Below are 19,452 nucleotides of genomic sequence, written 5' to 3'. Positions count from 1 at the left end.
GTACTCAGCATGTGTAATTATAATATTTTTTCCTATAAAATAATAAGCTTCCAATTTTATGTATTGAAAAACATTCCATTTTTATAGGCCGCATCGATCGAAGTAGACTTCAGGTCGTATATTAAGAAAGCTGAAATCGTATATAAATGAAAGAATAAGTTTATATGTTCAAAAGCATTAGCGCCTTAGATTGTAAATGAAGAATACTAAAAAAGTTTCTTGAACCCAGGCACATTTATATGAAGATGCATAAGAAATTCATTGCGTATAAAATATTTTCATTGACTATATTAAAAGCCTTCAGCAAGTGAACCCTCACTCCCTAATGTAAGCTCTAAATGAAATAAAAAGATAAATAACATAAATTTTTGTCTGTTGTCTATTCCAACTTTAAAGTTACATACTTTACTATACAGTTAGACTTAGACTTTCGCTATTACATATCAGTTGATCTAGTAAAATTAATTTCCTCAATGAGTAGTCAGTCAGCTGGTGAGGGAATTGAGAAAATATTACGATACATACACAGGATATGGAATGGAAATTACTTACCGCTAAGACTCTTATATCTTCCAAAAGATTTTTTTAACGTGCTTTAAAATTTTAATTACTCAAGTACATATTGAAATTGATTTTGGTTTTCAGATTAATCTTTGGGATCATTTTAATAATTCGGATGATCAGATACAAAATGATGTAACCGTGAAATAAAATATTCATTAAAAAATTCATAAGATTGATTTTGAAATTAAAACTGCAGCCAATTTTATTTGAAAAGTTCTTTAGGTATAAATATCCAATGGGGTATGATAAAAAAAAACTCTAATAGTAATTCTCGTTATTCTTTGATAAACCGATAGGGTTTACGCCTTTTGAAAAATTGCAAACATATCAAAAAATAAGGTGAAAAGAATGAAATACATTCCCGTGTTTAGTATGCTGTAGGGTTGTGCAGATGAAGTAAACTCCCCGAGGGTACTCTGGTGTGTTCCACGCATGCGTGCTGTTGTGCTCGGTCGATTGTCATGACCGTGACCAGGACACGCGACAACCACGTGTTCCAATGAATGCATTGTCTAGAGTCTAGACATCAGATTCAATCATTAAAATATAAAAAGAGTGCCCCAAAAAAATGTTGAACTAATTGCATTGACGGGGAGTTAATTGGACTTCAAAGCGAATAATAACTGTCAGATATAAAATAAATTCGTTTCAATGTTCATTGCATGTATAACGTTATACATACAATATTTCTCTGTTGTATGTAATTATAATAATGTTTTGTTTAGGTTGCCTACTGCTTGAACTAGTGATTGAGTGAAACGATATTTCCTTCTTTGAACAATTGAGAACCGTTCATGGCATTATTCATTCACGAATATAAACTTATAAGATGTTCTGAACCTTTGGTTTCTAAGTTGTAAGTAATTTATTTATTAAAAATATAGGTTTACAATGTCTTTTATGAATTATCAGAAACATGATAATAATTTAATATATATACATATAATTAAAACAATAAGTTGTATAAAAACACACAATATTTATTTAACAAATAAGATAATAAACTGATAAAGTAAACTGTAACAATTGTAAATATTCTGTTGTAAACAATGATATCTACGTAGTATCTGCAAATAATTTTCTTAATATCATGAGAAGTCTTCGAACCCAAAACGTGCGTAATTATAGACGTTGTAATATGGCGAATTGGTTAAGTATTCACGAATTGACCTTGGAATATATGCAGCAATGCATTTTCAACCCTCTAGTCGGTTAGTCGTGTGGCAATAATCCTTGGCTTCAGTGGGGTCGTTGTCGGAAGGCGATGTCGTGAGTGCGGGGCGCCGTGGCTCGCGGTACTCCGCCCGCGCGCCCCGACTGTGAGTACCCAGCGAGCTGTCAAACCGCCTCCGACAGGCACCCGGCTCGAACGCTTCCACATATCGCACAAGCTCGAGACGTACTGTTATTGACGGCTAGTGACAGTGTATGTTTTGTTAGTAGTCGCATGACGGACGATACTAAAAGGAGATGAACGGCAGTACTACGACGGTGAATGGGAACGCCGTCAACGGTACTAACGGAGCCCTGAATGGGATAGGATCGGCTCCGCGTACCGCAACCCTCGGGACACCTAACAGCTATGCATACACATCCAGCGGTTCGTTGCTCGGGCGAGGTGGGTCAGCTAGGCCGGTGCCACCGCCCACATTGCCGAAATACAGTGGATCGTTCAATGCAGGAAGTTCTCTCACTGGAACTGGTCTACGAGAACGCGATAGGGAAGGAACAGGTGGATCTCACCGGCTGGCTAGCCTTGAGAGATTGGCGCTCCGCCAGCGTATTATAGAACAAAGTGCTAACAATCAGGTGGCCAGCTTAGCATCTAACAACATCGGGACCAACGGTGGACCTACCACTGCTACCGTCACCCTCACCGATACAGCAACGGTAAGTCCCCTAGCTGTTCATCTTATTCACCCTACCTAGCGGAGCTCCCCTAAACGACGTTAACGCACCCCAAAAAAAGGGGGTTCGTTATTTTAGTCGTACAAGGGTAAGGCTAAGGTATACAAGACAGATGAATGTTTATATGGGTTTAAATGTTCCGTCAAACGATTTCTCTGCTATAAAACTAGAAATTAATATTTATGTTAGCTTTATAATCTCAATCAAAAGATTATAAAAAATATTATTTTATATCTTATCTGGAACATTGACATTTAAACGAGATATTTAAAACGTTGAATGATGATTCATGAATATAAAAACGAAGCTAAAGAAGACAATTTGTTTTTTAAAAAATCATGTTATAGTGGCAAAGACACCGTAATTCGCAAAGCGTTAACTATGAGGTTAAAGATTTATCGACGAAAGTGTATGAATACTTCAATATTATTTTTATGTAGGGTAGATACGAAAGAGAAAGAGTAACTTGTAATTTTCAAGTTAAATCTCTTATTTTAAAGCGTTTGTGATATTAATTGAATCCTAAAAGACAATTTAACTGTATTTTATTTAAGCCGTAATTCAGAGGGCATTAGCAAATGTATGATTAATCATCTTAATACATGAATATATCTTTTAATTAAACCGTTTATAAACTTTATTGATGCTTATAAAGAGAGAGGTTTATGGCATTAAATTAAAATCTTAATGTCAATAATTTATCAATACCTGAAATAACACTTACCAAGGATTGTATCATCTTATTAACTTAATATTATCAGCAATCATGTGATGAAATGTAATCCGAAAACACGGTCTTGTGTTGTAGTGATTTAAGTTACGTTGTAGAATTGCTTGCCTTTTTCTGACATATACGGTTCCTGTGATTTTTTTTTTTATTAAGTCCCTTACGGATAAAGCTGGTATATTCCCACGCAAGTTCCTAATGTCAGGACTGGTCCCTGCTGGAGGACTGGGCGGGTGACTGACCCCATGTCTACAGGGTTAAAAATAACATGCAGCGCGGGCATTCTGTTAGCATGTGTCGAATTCACTAAACAGACATTAACTGTTTCACGGTCGCACCCTGACCTGGTAATAGAAAGAAGTTTTGAAGACTGAAGACATTGGCCTAACATTCAAAATATATTAACACTGGCCCTCGTCGTCACCTTCAATATGAAAAATAAATATAACCAGTTCATTATACTTGTTGTAAATTTACAATTGACAACGGAGTATAATGGTTTCTTGACTATATTCCAGTTTCTAGGAATCCTTATCTCTTACATGTTATCGTCTCGCTAAGAAACGCTGGCAGATAAGGCAGGAAATGAGAGTTATTCTGTGTTTAAATTACTCATTACTTCCATAAATAACAATTTTACGATGTGCGTTCAAGATGCTATGTCCTTTGAAGCTCGCACAATGTATGAAGCTTTTAAATTATAAGTAGGTATTGGTAGCGAATATAATTCTTTGAATAACTGAATTGGTTTAAGTTTTAAACTTTTTCACGAACCAGCAAAAGCGGTTAGGGCACGTTCTCTTCTTGCATGCTGTGGTTAAAAGGTAAAATCCAACGAGTGATTACAATCAATTCTCAACTTTGAGACGATCAATTTACGACTCAAGTTAACTTAATAAGATTATGAACTTGTCGTCTTTTAATCTATCCCTCCTTGCTTTTGTGCGTCTGGTGGGTATAAGTGTGACGGACCCGGGATCCTTTTACGTCTATACGTATACATAGACATAATTAACTGGTACCTGCCAGTCTAAACACACGTATCGGCTTTTAGTTCTGTGATATTATTTATATATTTTAAAATCATATTTTCAAATAACTATCTCGAAGTGCATCATTAACAATGTGTTTATTAAGATGGTGAAAGCCTGCCGTAATATTAAAGTGAAGTTTATAAAGAACTTTTTAACTCCGAATGAATATTATTATATAGCATTTTGACTGATGAAGTTAATATTCTTAAACATCTGTTGCGTTTTTTTCGCGTCGTGTATCGGGACCTCAATGGGGCGCTTGTGTGCCGACAGCCGGTAATGCCGGTAACTTAACCTCAAACTGATACAGACGTGAGATTGCTTCAGGTTAAAACAGTCTACTACTTTAATACATTGGTTTATATCCATTGCATATAGTTAAACTAAGTGATTAAAATTCAAATTATCAGGACGATTAATTATAGAAATCTATAGATAAGGTGAATTTGATGTTGTGTGTTCAAAGCTGCGAAGCAGCGATAAATGCTATAATATTAAAAGTGTTTGAGGTGAATTGTGAGTCGTAAGCCAAGTTACATACTATGCTGTATGGCAGAGAAACAATAAAGTTTGTGTGTGTAACAAAGCTTTTTAAGTGTCAGCGTCGCTAGTACTTATTGTGTTAAAATGGCAAACGTAACTAACGGTTCGTCTAACGTAACTAAATTGAATCGCTGTGCCAGTAGTGTCGGTGACTGTGGTATTGACAAAACAAAAGTAGGATGGACGAGCCCTCGTGAAATATGGAGAAACTTGTCACTTAGAAGGAAAGCAGAGGTATGAAACAGTACTGTTCTCAAAGTATATGGATATTAATTATAGTGGTTAATAGACGTATTGATTTACCATCAATCATTCGAGCGACGCGACATCCGAGCGTCAAGAGGTCCCATTTTGTTTGTCTGTTATATGGCGCCTGGAATTATTACGCCTGAATTGTTATTTATTGACTTGTAAATTATTTCAATAAGTATTTAATTATTATTTTTAACAAATTATTATAGTAGAATTCGGTACTGTAATGTACTAGCATGCTCTTAATTATAAATTATATAGTATTAAGTGTAAAAAATTCCGATAGTTGTTGAATCGTTACAAAACCTTGTGAAAATAATTGTTGTTACAGTTGTGAGACACAGTCCACGCCCCTGTCGTATTTTGTTATTTTTCTTATAGATCTATTTAAGTTTTTATTTATATTCCCTCAGCCCCGTTCTCTAATAAATCAATGTGTATCCATTTTCTATACTTGGTGAATGGGTCGTTGACTCGTTCTTGTAATAAGTCACAAACGCATTTGGCGTCTCAGTTCCCCGCTTTATCTGCTAGCGAATGTCTCACGTAGTCGTATTATAGAAACTCACACTTATTCGGAATAATGAACAATAGTCAGTCTATAATTATGTTTCTAAGGCTAATGTTCACGACGCTTTCACGAGTGGAAAGCGAACAAGATGGAACAATTTCAAAGGTTCTTATTATAGATTACTTAAGTTTCATTTATAGTTCAATTTAAAATAGTTTTACCCTAAACGCCATTTCAAATAAAGATTTGTTTTTAATTTGACAGACTGACGAAACTTTAAATAGGTAACAACAGAATTATAACCGCGTCAGTTTGTCTGGAACACATTCTATTCCAAATATAGTTTCATTGATTTATTTTTATTCATTTTTAAAGCTTACTTTACTAGTTCTTTGTCATTAAATTTTTTGATTAATTTTTATTGAGTAAGGTGTAGATGTGGCCAGTTGACACTAATGATGTGATATAATTAATTTAACCTCAATTAAGGAGCCTGGGTCGAATAGTAATTTGCACTTAATTGTACGTGATCCACTCTATCTCCTGGACATCAAACAAATCGTCGGTAAACGTGCAAGAATATTTCGAAAATCAACATTTTCAAGTTCATTGACTCGATCAAAGCAAAATTCACACAATTATTTGGCATGATCGTCACATATTGGTATCAAGTCAGCGTTCGGAACGTTTTGCTTCTCTGACTTCGTTCGCTTCACATTACATTATCATATGAATAATTCATTGAAGATAGTACCAAGTCGGTGTTGGACGACCAATAAGCATTCTGATTTACCAGCTCTACACATACATATAAAACTACATGCGATATTATGAAATTGCTGATGTTTAGTTTCATATCTGATTTCTTGCACATAGGAGATTAAAATATTCATTTTATGGAATGCCGCTTTTACATTTATAAGGAAGAAGGACATTATTTTTAGGAAGAAAGCGTCTTAAATACAATGAATGGTATTAAAAATTATTTTAATAATATAGCTTATAGACAGTTCATGCTGTATCATCTCCTCTGAGCTATTTGGATCGTTTCATTCTCTAATAAGTCTGGTTTACCTACGCATCAGCGTTTAACACCCACCTTGCTTAAGATAAACGAACTTGTATGTTGTATCGTTCGGTAGTACAATTATCAATTCATCTGAATACTTAATAAAGAAAACAATATATCGTGACATTTGAACATTATTATTGCTCGATATAATAATTATTACCACTGTATATATTGAGAGATATGCAAAATGAATGCATATTTGGATTAAAACCTCCAGACCAAGTGCATGTTAAGAGCAGTTACCGAGACATGTGCGGAGAAAGTGACGTTAAATGAACCGATACCGACCTAAATAATATATATTGTCTTGTATGTATTAAATTGATTTGAAATATACTTGATTATATCATATTGTTTCTATTATTAATGGTTAGCACTTGTATGTACCGTTATGTACAATATTTATCGTATGATATGTCTCTTACGATCTCATTTTTCTTCTATCTATGAGATTTTTAAAGTCACATTCGAGCATCTTATTGATACATAAATATTAAGCTTCAAACAAGTTATAGAAGTATAATAAGTATATGTGTATTAATGAGTTGCTTGAACCATCAGAAGCGGATAGACGTTTGACGCACGTGCGCCTGCCCGTTAAGGTTTACTTCCCGTAGAAACGGTAACTTTGTTTTGAAAACAAACATGGCTGGGTAAGACGACCGGGTAACGGACAATACATATAAAACAAACTTATTCATAGAAAATATGAAAAATTTTCATTCAAAAAAAGAACAGTTTGGATTTAAAGAAGCGTCTCGTTTTAAATGTCTCTTTCGCTGAACAAGTATTAAAACTGGTATCACAGTGAACCAGCTATTGTGTTGAATACAAAGAATAACAAATGTAAGATTTAAATGAATAAGGAATCGTCGTTTACCAGATTGGTTGCAGCGGAGACGATGACTCACTCTGAGGTAATGTGTTTCCTCACATAGCTATTAAATACATTTTTTGTCGGTCCAGGTTGACTGGATACGATAAAATGTTGCCAACTAGTTTCTCCTTCATTTGGCACGAAGATTATTATTTCCTTTTGCGTTACGGAAAATCAAAGTTGCCTCACATTAGTTAACCTCATTTCATTTTAATGCACGGTTCGATTTGTACGATAGGTTTTTATAATGAAATTATTCAAAAATTATGCGAATAAATTCAATAATTATATAAAAGAATAGTTTTTATATGTTAAAGTTTTTAAAAATAATAATCGTAAGGTATTATTTGCTAGGCAACATAGACGGAAGGAAGGAAAATACAATGAAATAATGCCTCATGATTCAACTTTCTTAGTTAATAAAATTTTATAAATCATAAGGATTATATTAATATATCCAAGCCATATCCGACGACGGCGTTTGTCGGCCAGAAAGTCGTGAAGAGTATAAGTGATTATTTTAATATATTTAAATAAAATTCTCTTTAACAAAATAACTTATAACTTTTGCAACTATAATAGCTTAAAGAAACTGCTCATAATAAATGCATTTGCTAGTCCTACCTACTCTATTTACAATGGTTTGACTTACTTCGATACGTTTTATGAGTGATTTTATTATTCAGGTCATCCATTCGTATTTGAATGATGATTCATGCTAGCAGTGCTTATGTAACGTATTGAAGTAAGTACACCCACTTGGCAGGTGCCCCTGCAAAAGCAATTGATGTCATACAAAAATGATAAGCAATTTAACAATACACATGCATATTAAAATGTATATAGTAGTAATATTATTTTCTTAATCATCTAGAGACCATCACTTCTAATGTACAGTATAAAACGAATACATAAATTTGTTAAAAATATCAAAGCCAATCTATATCTAACAAAGGCATTGTCCCCTGCAATATTGGTTGTTGTTGCGTGACGTAAATTAATGTTGCGCATCGTTAGCGGCTTCATCAGTTTTGTCGCTCGACGAAAACGCATCTACGAGTATATCATGATTATGTACATATAAGTAACGTATACAGTTCCGCTAACTAATTTGGACCAACGTGTTTAACACAAATCACTAAACTTTGTTCAAGTATTAGTCATTGAAATGCGTTCGTATAGCTATTATGTAAACAAGTATTGTGAGTAAAATTGGTTTAGCTTAGATTGTCTGAGCGTCATAGAACAAGGTTAGTCTTACGTTTGATGTACTCATTTTCCTCTCCATCCAAGGTATATTTAAACGTTTGTGTTTAGTTTTTCCTCGTCGCTTGACCGTTTCACTGGACAAACTAATTAAATTAAATGGTGATATGTAAATTTTAAAGTGTTTTTCTTCATAATGTATAAAGGTATCAAGCGATTGTTCAGTGTCAAACATAAAAACAAACGCATCAACCAGAAAGAGTGTTTTGAAACTTTCGATGTAAGACATTTAATATTTCTATGTTAGGTATCGATTGAGTTTAATCGCTGACATAAAATTTATAACCATATGCCTTGACTCATTGTACACAAATTGTATAAAGTAGATTGTTTACAAGCGCCGTCAATGAAAACAAACAAATGCTTCACCGATGTTGAATGCCATTGATATTATTTACGTTGTAGAGCAAAATGTTTGTGCTCTGGTAAACACCGGAAGACGGCGAGCGGCTTCTATACAGCAATCATTCAAAGTAAATTACATTGTGAATTGGTTATCAGTGAAGAAAGCGTCCCAACAAACTTTATTATAATTAAAAGATATCAATGAATAATTCTAATGTTGTCAATAACAAGAAAGATTCAACGTGTGTAGTATGCGTAATGCGACGGATATCCATTTTGAATTTAGTCCGAGAATACAGTTGTCGGCTTAGCGAAAACTCCCTCGCGTGCACCGCGTTGCTAGCTCTTAGAAAAGATATGGTAATTTTACTTTCATATAATCTAAATGTGTTCTTTAACTTCAAATAGCACCAGTCCCAACCATTGTCAGCTCGTTAGTGTATAGTTTCCGACAAATGTTTAATTGCCGTCTTTTGTATTAAATTTGAATGTTGAATAAAAAATTGAAATAACACCTTTTTATGATAACGGTACTGGTGTCGTTTTATTGCTGTGTACTTATTTGCAATAAGGCGCCGTTGTAAAACATGCGTATAATATTTACAAGCGCGCTCAAGCCGCTTTTGCCCTCATTAGTATCGACCGAGGATCTTTCAAAGTGATTCACTTGTGTGAGTGAATCAACCCGTTGATCATTGTTTTTTTTTTCTAAGAAATGAAACGCAGACCAATCATGATTATAATGCCATAAAAATAAAAAAAAATGTTACAAATTTTTTTTTACGAAATAATTTTTTAATGTTATTAGGTACATATTACATGATTTAATCATGTTAAATATACAGTTATGACAAATTGAGCCGAATCGTCATGTCAGTTTAAGACAGTCATAATGAAATGTATTTCGTAAGTCATCTATAGTCAATAGTTATATATGTTTATAATTGTGAGCATTGTAGAAAACTCGCCTTGATATCGGTGAGTCATCAGACGCCTTGCTGGAGCCGACTGTACACTTAACAATACTGTATACTTGCGATGTACATATATATTTAAGACAACCGCTGATATACCGGTACCCATTATGATCGCAATACTTATAATATTTCAAAACGTTTATACAAACTTCATATTCTTTGACATTACAGTGGATTATTGGATTTAAGATCGCGATCATTATCTTAGTTTTATAAGTCAATGATATAGAACTGTTCTCACCGAATATGATGCTATAAGAAATGATAATTTTAATGTTACTCTCGTTTATAGTTACAGAGTAAGCGTGAGCTGTTCTTCAAATCGGATACGGTGAGCGGCGGCGGGGTGAGCGCTACAGGGTTGTCGACTGCAGCGCCACCCGCTCCGCCGCTGGGTTCCTCAGCCCTCAAGGAAGCGCTCGCGAAGAGATCCGCAACCCTGCCAGATCCGCCAGAGAACAGTCATCATGAGGCTAACGGTACAGCCCCGGCTTCAAAACTCAGCAATAGCGTGTCCGTGGATACCGGCAAGATAAATGCGATGCCACCACAGATGCCAGCACCACCCGTGCCTACCACCGCCCCACCACCAGTCTCCGCACCACTACGGAGTACGGAGAATATTATGAAGGTAATATATTGATAATATTCCTACCTTACACGTATTCACAATATATAAGTGATGTTATAAAATATTATAAATATTTCCAGAAATCTGACCACCCACCGGTCGCTCCAAAACCAGATCTACCTAAGATAGAGAAACCAAAGACAAAAGAATTAGATGGATATGTGGGGTTTGCGAATTTACCCAACCAAGTCTATAGAAAAGCTGTGAAAAAGGGTTTCGAATTCACGTTAATGGTTGTAGGTAAGGAAACGCTTCTAACTGTTCAATACCTGGTTTAGATTTCAATTTAAGAAATATCATCAAACGCTTCCTCTTAAATTACAGGCGAGACGGGATTGGGCAAATCAACGCTTATCAACTCATTATTCCTAACGGAAGTTTACGACAAGGACAAGCATCCGGGTCCATCGCTACGAGTCAAGAAGACTGTCGGCGTCGAGACCAGTGTGGTCCTGTTGAAGGAGAACGGGGTCAACCTGACCCTTACCATCGTCGACACACCCGGCTTCGGAGACGCGGTCGACAACAGTAATTGGTACATAATAGTGTTGATATTGGTCACACTTTGTTTGCACTAGTTATTTTACAGTAGCAAAAGATTTCAACATTGAGGTTATCGATGTTAGTGTAATTATGCTACTGCATATAAAAATCACTCACATATTAATATCTATCGCTTATGAACAATTAATTATAAAATATTTTAAAGTATGAATGTGTGTACAGTTGTACATATGTTTCTCTACGTACATATTTCTGTATGAATTATAAAAAAGCAATATATGTGGAAATCAAATCATTCTTATAATATTTACTCGGTCATATTAAATATAAATAATATCTTCAAAGCCCACTGTCCGGCTATTAGATGTTTATGCTCTGTGCATAAAATTTCGAGAAATCTATAATTATGTATGTATCATTTGGTTTTTTGTCCATTAACGGCGAATCGTAATAACCCAATTTTTTCGCAACTAATTTTAAACCGGTCGACTTGAATGCCCCAATTAGGCACATAACGTGCAAAACTAGTTTTTTTTTGAACAACGAACGTACGGCACCGGTCAATGGCGGTCAGTTTTTACTATTTTTTACGATTAATAGTAATAAAATCTGAAACTATTATACACTTCAATAAAAAACTAAACTTCCTATACTGAGGTGTGATATATCGGCTTTAATTGGTCATACGTGTTGAAATAAATAATATAAAGGCGTTTAACAATGTATATTATTTATTCCAGCTGGCAACCAATAATCGATTTTGTTGAATCGAAGTACGAAGAGTTTCTGAACGCGGAATCCCGTGTTACCCGAAAGGCTGCCCCGGCTGACACGCGAGTGCATTGCTGCCTTTACTTCATAGCTCCCAGCGGACACGGCCTCAAGCCGCTGGACGTAGAGTTCATGCAACGGCTCGGGGATAAAGTCAACATCATACCAGTCATCGCCAAAGCTGATACTATGACACCTGAAGAGTGCAAGGACTTCAAAGAACAGGTGCGGCTGAGATATTATATGAACAATATTCTTATACTATTTTTAATACCCCAGTATACTGATGTTGCATATCCTATGTTCTCATGGATTTAGTTTCAGTTTGTTAATATTGGTATGTGTCAAAGAAATTCTAGATCTACATCAAAAATATTACTTGTAAATATAAACACATACTGACGTCCGTGTACGTCGAACATAAGTTGAATAAGAAAAATATATATTATTTACTAAACACTATTTCTAAAATATCTTACAACTATCATAAATATATTATATAAGCTGTTACATCTCATTCCAGATATTAAAGGAGATAGCGCAGCACAAGATAAAGATATACGAGTTCCCGGAGAGCACGGGCGAGGAGAGCGAGGGGGCGGACACCAACCGCGCGCTGCGAGCACGGGTGCCCTTCGCGGTGGTGGGGGCTAACACTGTCATAGAACAGGACGGACGGCGAATAAGGGCCGGAAGTACCCCTGGGGTATAGCAGAAGGTAACCCATATAGGAATAATAATAATAATAATATATTCATTATTGTACACCCTTAATTTAATAAAAATTAGAATTATAGTAGATAAAATGTACAGTCGTCTAACAAGGGATCTCTTCCAGACAACCAACAAAGTAGTTATCGTTGTGATGATAGTTTCGCTTTATACTATATCAGAGACAAAATTATCATTACATATGATTTATACCTTGAGATTTATTTAATTCATAGCCCTGAGATTACAGATTACATACGCCATAAGATAACTCTGCTTCCATCTTTTATGTGAAATATACTTGTGTGTAAAGGTTTCATGGAAGGTTCCGTTTTTCTTCATGTATATACATACATACATATTTTTTTTCTCAGCATTACATGTTGAACAGCGACGTGTAATAAAAAATAAATTTTGTTTTAGCATATTTTTCCAATACAATTCTTTGTCTATTTCTCTTCTTTTTCTTTCTATATGACACTATATGAAAGCAAAACTTGTAAATTGAGGCTTACATATGTATATATGATTCTAATATAAAATATTTAAATTATGACGGTACTTCACAAAATAAAATAGGAATAAAAATATTATTGCGAATAACTTCGTCACCGTACCGTATATTTTTAGTTAATTTTAATAGAAGTTGACAATCTTGTAAACAAAGCAATTTACCACGATTACTCCCTTCTTACATACAATTGCACGTCAGTCCTGATAGTAATTACACCTCAATGAACCCCCCACTGTTTTTAACAATCTTTTCATCTTTAAACCAATGTGTATATAACATGTTGATTGACAGTCAATTACCCTCGTCACACGCCGGACGCATTTTGATCAAGCAATTTGGTTTATTCAGACGTATCTCATAACAAGAAAACATCCGTTACATTAGTAATTTTAGTTTAAAATTTTGAGAAAAAAAATATGTATGCAATTAATTTATAACTGTCACAAAATTTTATATAAAAAATAAAATTAAAAAAAAACTCCGATTTAGAATTAATAAAGTCTATACAATTTAAGTTTATACTGAGATCTCTATACGTAATAATATTATATACAAATTTACATTCCAGTGGAGAATTTGGAGCATTGTGATTTCCTGGCGCTCCGCAATATGGTGATTCGTACACATCTGCAAGACCTCAAAGACGTCACCAGCTCAGTCCACTACGAGAACTACCGATGCCGCAAACTGGCCGGTCTAACACACGACGGCCAGCCTCACGGTCTCAACTCCAACAAGTAAATAGACCCATCACATACATACCTAGTGAATGAAGCCTCATGTGTAGGATAAAAAATTATTCTATCACGTGACTCCTATATTGATTTCGATTCTTCTGTTCATAAAACCTGTTTATAAATGGATTTTGGTTCATTAATTCGTTCAGCGTATTATTTTGCCAGTTAACGGAATAGATGTTCTATGAGGCATGGACTAACAACCTCTGTAGACTTGGTTGGTATTGATTACGATATGTATCTGTAAGACTGCAGTCACCGCTACTAGGTGACCAGACTTATCTATATATTGAAAATTATTATTAACTGTCTAACTTAGATATTGATATATTGTGTTAAAATTAATATGCGATAATTTCGTTGCTGCATGTCTGGTCATCTTAATATCGGTGTTTTTGTTTCTATATAACCTTCTTTGAGTCGCCAATGTTTATTTTCTTTTTGAATATAGTGCTATAGTTTAATACATTCTCTGTCTCATGAATGTTGTGCTTGGGCATGCAGAAATGAACTTGTCGTTTATTTGCCATGGATCATTTTTGTTTTTTTGACTAACGTTTCCTAGCTTTGCATAACAATGCAAAATTTTAACATACCCAATGGAAATATCATTCGAAATGTCCGTGACAAAAACCTCATTAATCATAATGATTATTCGATTCATGCGCTTCTCCAGTGGCATTAATAACAGTTTATTGTTCATTATTTACATTACATGTAGCGCAGATGTGAACGTGACTCACAATCATGCACCATTGTTATTGTTCAGACGATACAATCCTATCAGACAGCGCTCATTGTGTGCTTCGTTTTCTGTACTGTCATTTACATTGCAAAATGAACTCTATTACATTAAGAATAAGTCACATTGCACTGTTGCTAATGCCACTGTAGCGTGTGTGGCCGCGTGTTGTTTTAACAACAGTTGTTGGTATTCAGTTTCTGCCCGCAAGGACTGATGAACAGTTTCATGACCGTGTGGTAAGTTCACTCGCACATACATAGTGTGTGTTTATTATATAGAGCACGGGGTTTTTATCATCGTAGTTGTGTATGTGTGTGTATATGCACTCTTATATTTTTTATTGCATGAATTTTTAGTAGTTATATATTGTTGCTGTTCAGTATTTAATTAGAATTTTTTATAAATGTATTGATAGCACATTTCATTGAACTATATAATGTTCTAAAAGTATTAAAAAAATATATAAATGTTTTTATTATATCCTTTGTCGATTACCAAGATTGTTTTGTATATACACTGAATAATGTATAAGCAGATATATAGTTAAGTGGATATATGTGTGTGAATTGACCCCCATGCAGTGTGCATGAAACAGTCGGATTGTAATTTTAGTGTACAACGCGATTCCAGTATAGCAATACTTGTATATTGATTTATATGATATATTTTTTTATATGTTTGTTTTTATGTTACGTAAATTTGTTCTCAGGAATCCATTAGCTCAGATGGAAGAAGAGAAAAGAGAGCATGATCTCAAAATGAAGAAGATGGAATGTGAAATGGAACAGGTATTGTACTTATATTGAATATTTATCAGTCAGAGAGAATATTGAGAATTACATGTACGTGGCCCAAACCAAACTGACATAGGAGTTTGTGTGAAACTGTGTCATTATAGGGAAGGAAATTGAAAGACATGAAAGCAATATCCGGAATTGTTTGTTTAATAAAACACTGAACATTAAAAGATATGTTAGTTTTGTTGTCAATTCTTATACTTATAACAAGTACTATAAATATTTGTTTTTGAACCATAGGCATGTAATTTTCTATCTTTTTAAAATATACTAGAAATTACATATGAAATAAATAATGAATAATTATTCCACACGAGTAGGATTCAACTGGCAATCTCCGGCATGTAACGATCTAGCTTCGTTGCTACGTTGTGTGCTAGACATAACATTATTCAATTTGTATCATTTAGGACGCTGTTTCCGCTTCCACTGAATACATTTTCAAACGTAGCGGATGTAACACTTCGCGGATACGACCGTATGACACATATGGTTAGGTCTATTCGATATTTCGTCAGGATCAAGAATTGACTTCCAAGACGATCATTGCATAATCAACAAACGGAAACGATTACCTCTATTATGAATTTAGATTTGCTTCTGTTTTCTATGCGCTCAGTATATATTATTTTATAGATAAGAAGGTGATTTGGTTCGCTTGTTTGTGTTTATACTAAATATAACTTCACATTAAATTTACCGAAGAAAATAACCTTCAAGTGATCTTGATAGATTTTAACGTCGAGCGTATATTAAGAGATGCATTCAAAATTATGTTATACGTTATATTTTTTCAGGTGTTCGATCAAAAGGCCCGCGAGAAGCACGCCAAGTTGAAGGAGTCCGAGGCGGAACTGGCTCGGCGGCACGAGGCCACGCGGCGGCGCTCGAAGCCCAGGCCCGGGACCTGGAGGAGAGACAGCGCGCGCTGAGGGCCGAGCAGGCCGCCTGGGAGAGAGACACCGGACTCTCGCTCGATGATCTACGTAGGAGGTCGCTTGAGGCCAACAGCAAGGAGTGAGTAGAGGGGGGATTAGGAAGGATAGACAGAGACAGAAAGAGTGAGAGAGAAATAGATAAAGACATAGAGATTTATTCAAGTATGTACATGATTTCTTCGGAACGTGGGTCTGTTAGTGTGTATGCATATATGTGTTTGTGTGTAATGAGCGTTGTGGGGTTGAGGTACTTATGGTTTATAATACTATGGTTTATAATACTATGGTGTGGTTATTATCACAAATAAATTTTGAAGACTGAGTTTTGCCTTAAAAAAACTGTTTACATAAATCTGTTGCTATAAAAGGTTTTTCTTTGTCGTCTAATTCGAAGAGCGTATTCAATTAAAGTAATACTTAACATACGTACTAACTTTTTTACATTTTTTAAATAACAAAAAAATATTTTTTATATATTCAAATATATATTGTGTTATTGTTTACACGTTTTCGTTTTCGCCATGACGGGAGCACGATATTAACAATAAGTCGCTGTGTTAATAGCAGAGCTTTGAGTTACGTTTTCTTTGGTTGTTCTTTTAAAGGAGGACGGGCTGCTGGTGTACCGTTAACGCGACGTACGTAGCCCCGTGCTTGATGGTGGCTGATAAAGCTTTGGACATTAGCTACCACACTGTTGTCATAATAACATACTCACCACCGTATAACACTCGCAGCCCCGAGCCAATTTACTAATACGGCTTCTAACTTTACATGCGTGTTGATATTTATAATCAAGTAATATATCTGACTGTGTTTTCTTAATTGCAGGACGGTCGATGGGAAGGATAAGAAAGACAAGAAAAAGAAAGGTTTGTTTTAAATCGCGTACATTCGTCGGCTTCGCAGCCATCGTTATCGAGTGACTAACAACGGGCTCCACCACATGCTTCTCTCAGAACATTCGAGAACGCTCATACATATTGATACTAAATTGATCCATGTGATACAACACACTGCAGCGAGGCATGTATGCTTCATTAATGGCTATAATTATATTTTTCGTTGTACATAACTATATGTTAATGGGTTTTTATATTTTCAAGGTATATACTCTACATATCGTAATGTGTTGAAGAAACGTACCTTGTAAATTACTTAGGACTGGCCATACTTTGAGATTTCGCGAGATTTATAACTTATTGTTTAACATAGTGCCATTGAAACGTCTGTTGTCGCTGTTCTTCATGTTTTTGTATTCGTTTATCTCTTAACAATCTGACCTGATCTATGTATTGTAAATTATCTGGACTTATGTTTTTAGGACTTATTTCCTATATTTCTGTATATACGTAAAATGTTGACTATGAACATGGATACTTGATTGTGAAAATGTTATCATATAATATTTATTAATTCTTTTGACGGTAACAATATTTATATTATTTTCGGTTTCTTTTACATATTTCCTTGAATATGCTTTTTTTTTAATTTTCATATCCATGAAATTGAATAGTTGTATTTATTACAAATTTCAGATTGGTCATTTAAAAATGTCACATCCGGGATATCAATATAGAGTAAGTTGAAGATTTCTGACGTAATACCAGTATTGTATTGTATAACTATTGACACAACGATTTTGAAAGACTAACAATGAGTAAAAAATTATAAGGAAATATTTGACTATGAGTGTAACGATATTGTGTTATTTAAATTTATCATTAAGTAATTTTTCCATGACAAAGCATTTATTTTGATAAGTTTGGCCTAATTTTGGACTGTTTCAGGCGTATTTGACAAAAAAAAATGCTTTTTTTATCAATGTTTCTACAATGGTTTTGGATTTTAGAATTTTTATATGCTAATTGTGAAGCACAATTTTCTTACAGCTTGAGACTTGTTGCGTCCACGATGTTGCCAAAGTAGCTTGTAATAACAGCTTCGATCGACAGTTTTATTGATCATTCATATAAAATGCTATAGCTGACATTAAAATTTAACGCGAAGTTATTCCAGCTCAAATCTGTGTGAAATTATTAATTATAGGCACTATTCATGATTATTGTAGAATTTTTTCTATGCATGAGAACGATTATATCTTGAAGTTTTAATAGATTTAACGAGCTGTAGTTGTGCGAGACATAGACGAGATACATTTTAAAAGTTGTTTAGACATTTTTTACCCTTTAAAAATACGGTGTTTCGAGTTCAGCTTATCTGTGGATATCTGGGCGTAAGGCTTCATATACATGTATATGAGGCTTAGTGATATTAATATGCTCATAGTGTGAGTTAGGCCTTAGCTCTAGCTAGGTGTTAGTTACTTCTTAATATCTAAGGGTATGATGATTGGACATGAGGTTCGCCGATATCAAGTAACGCTGGCTTTTTATAGTAGTATGTTAAATGAAATAATCCTATCCTGTTATAAATGCATAACTTTATTACGTTATATTAAGTATCAGATAGTTTCCTACGTAATGTAGTTCCCTGTAAATATTTTGGTTAGTCGTCGACGCCGTTCTGTATGCACGTCACTATTATAATGACTACCCCCCTTAATTTATGACAAATGCATAATCTTTATTTAATCGAAATGCCATGAATATTTTTTTTTTGTATTATTTCCTAACACAGTATTGACTTCCGTGTTATGTTAGATGTAGGTATAAGTACTTGCTTAATTTTTGTATTTTGTGTAGGGTCTGTACCCACTACCAATTGATTATTTGCTTAGTCACTACGGAGGATGTGTGGAGGGCAAAGTTGAAACGATGTAATATATTGTACCTTTGAATAAATATAAATAAATACGTAATATATAGGAATCATTTGTTTAATTTTATACCAAAAATTCCTCAATTCAGATAACTTATTAGTGCTCATTTATTCGTAAAGCAGGACTTTGTAAAATAAATAATAAAAATTGCAAATGAATTACAAAGCTTGTATCGCACGTAATATTTGTATTGAACAAATTTTTGTCCGTAAATAAAGTAAAAGGTTTATTTTTTACTTACAATTG

At 34.4% G+C, this 19,452-nt stretch overlaps 1 protein-coding gene across 1 annotated transcript; it reads left to right on the top strand.

The window, feature by feature from the left end:
• The first annotated feature begins 1,889 nt into the window (after positions 1–1,889).
• LOC116778919 (septin-7) lies at positions 1,890–19,255 on the top strand. The gene is given in 13 exon segments (XM_061529625.1): positions 1,890–2,454; positions 10,369–10,707; positions 10,788–10,947; positions 11,032–11,242; positions 11,952–12,207; positions 12,506–12,665; positions 12,668–12,700; positions 13,776–13,944; positions 15,399–15,477; positions 16,284–16,368; positions 16,371–16,503; positions 17,256–17,296; positions 17,963–19,255. Coding segments are annotated over 13 exon segments (2,127 nt in total). The 5' UTR covers positions 1,890–2,034; the 3' UTR covers positions 18,004–19,255.
• The last annotated feature ends 197 nt before the right edge of the window (positions 19,256–19,452 follow it).

The sequence above is a fragment of the Danaus plexippus genome, chromosome 6, assembly GCF_018135715.1.
Source record: "Danaus plexippus chromosome 6, MEX_DaPlex, whole genome shotgun sequence".
Lineage (NCBI taxonomy): Eukaryota > Metazoa > Arthropoda > Insecta > Lepidoptera > Nymphalidae > Danaus > Danaus plexippus.
This window is presented reverse-complemented; position numbering and strand designations above follow the sequence as displayed.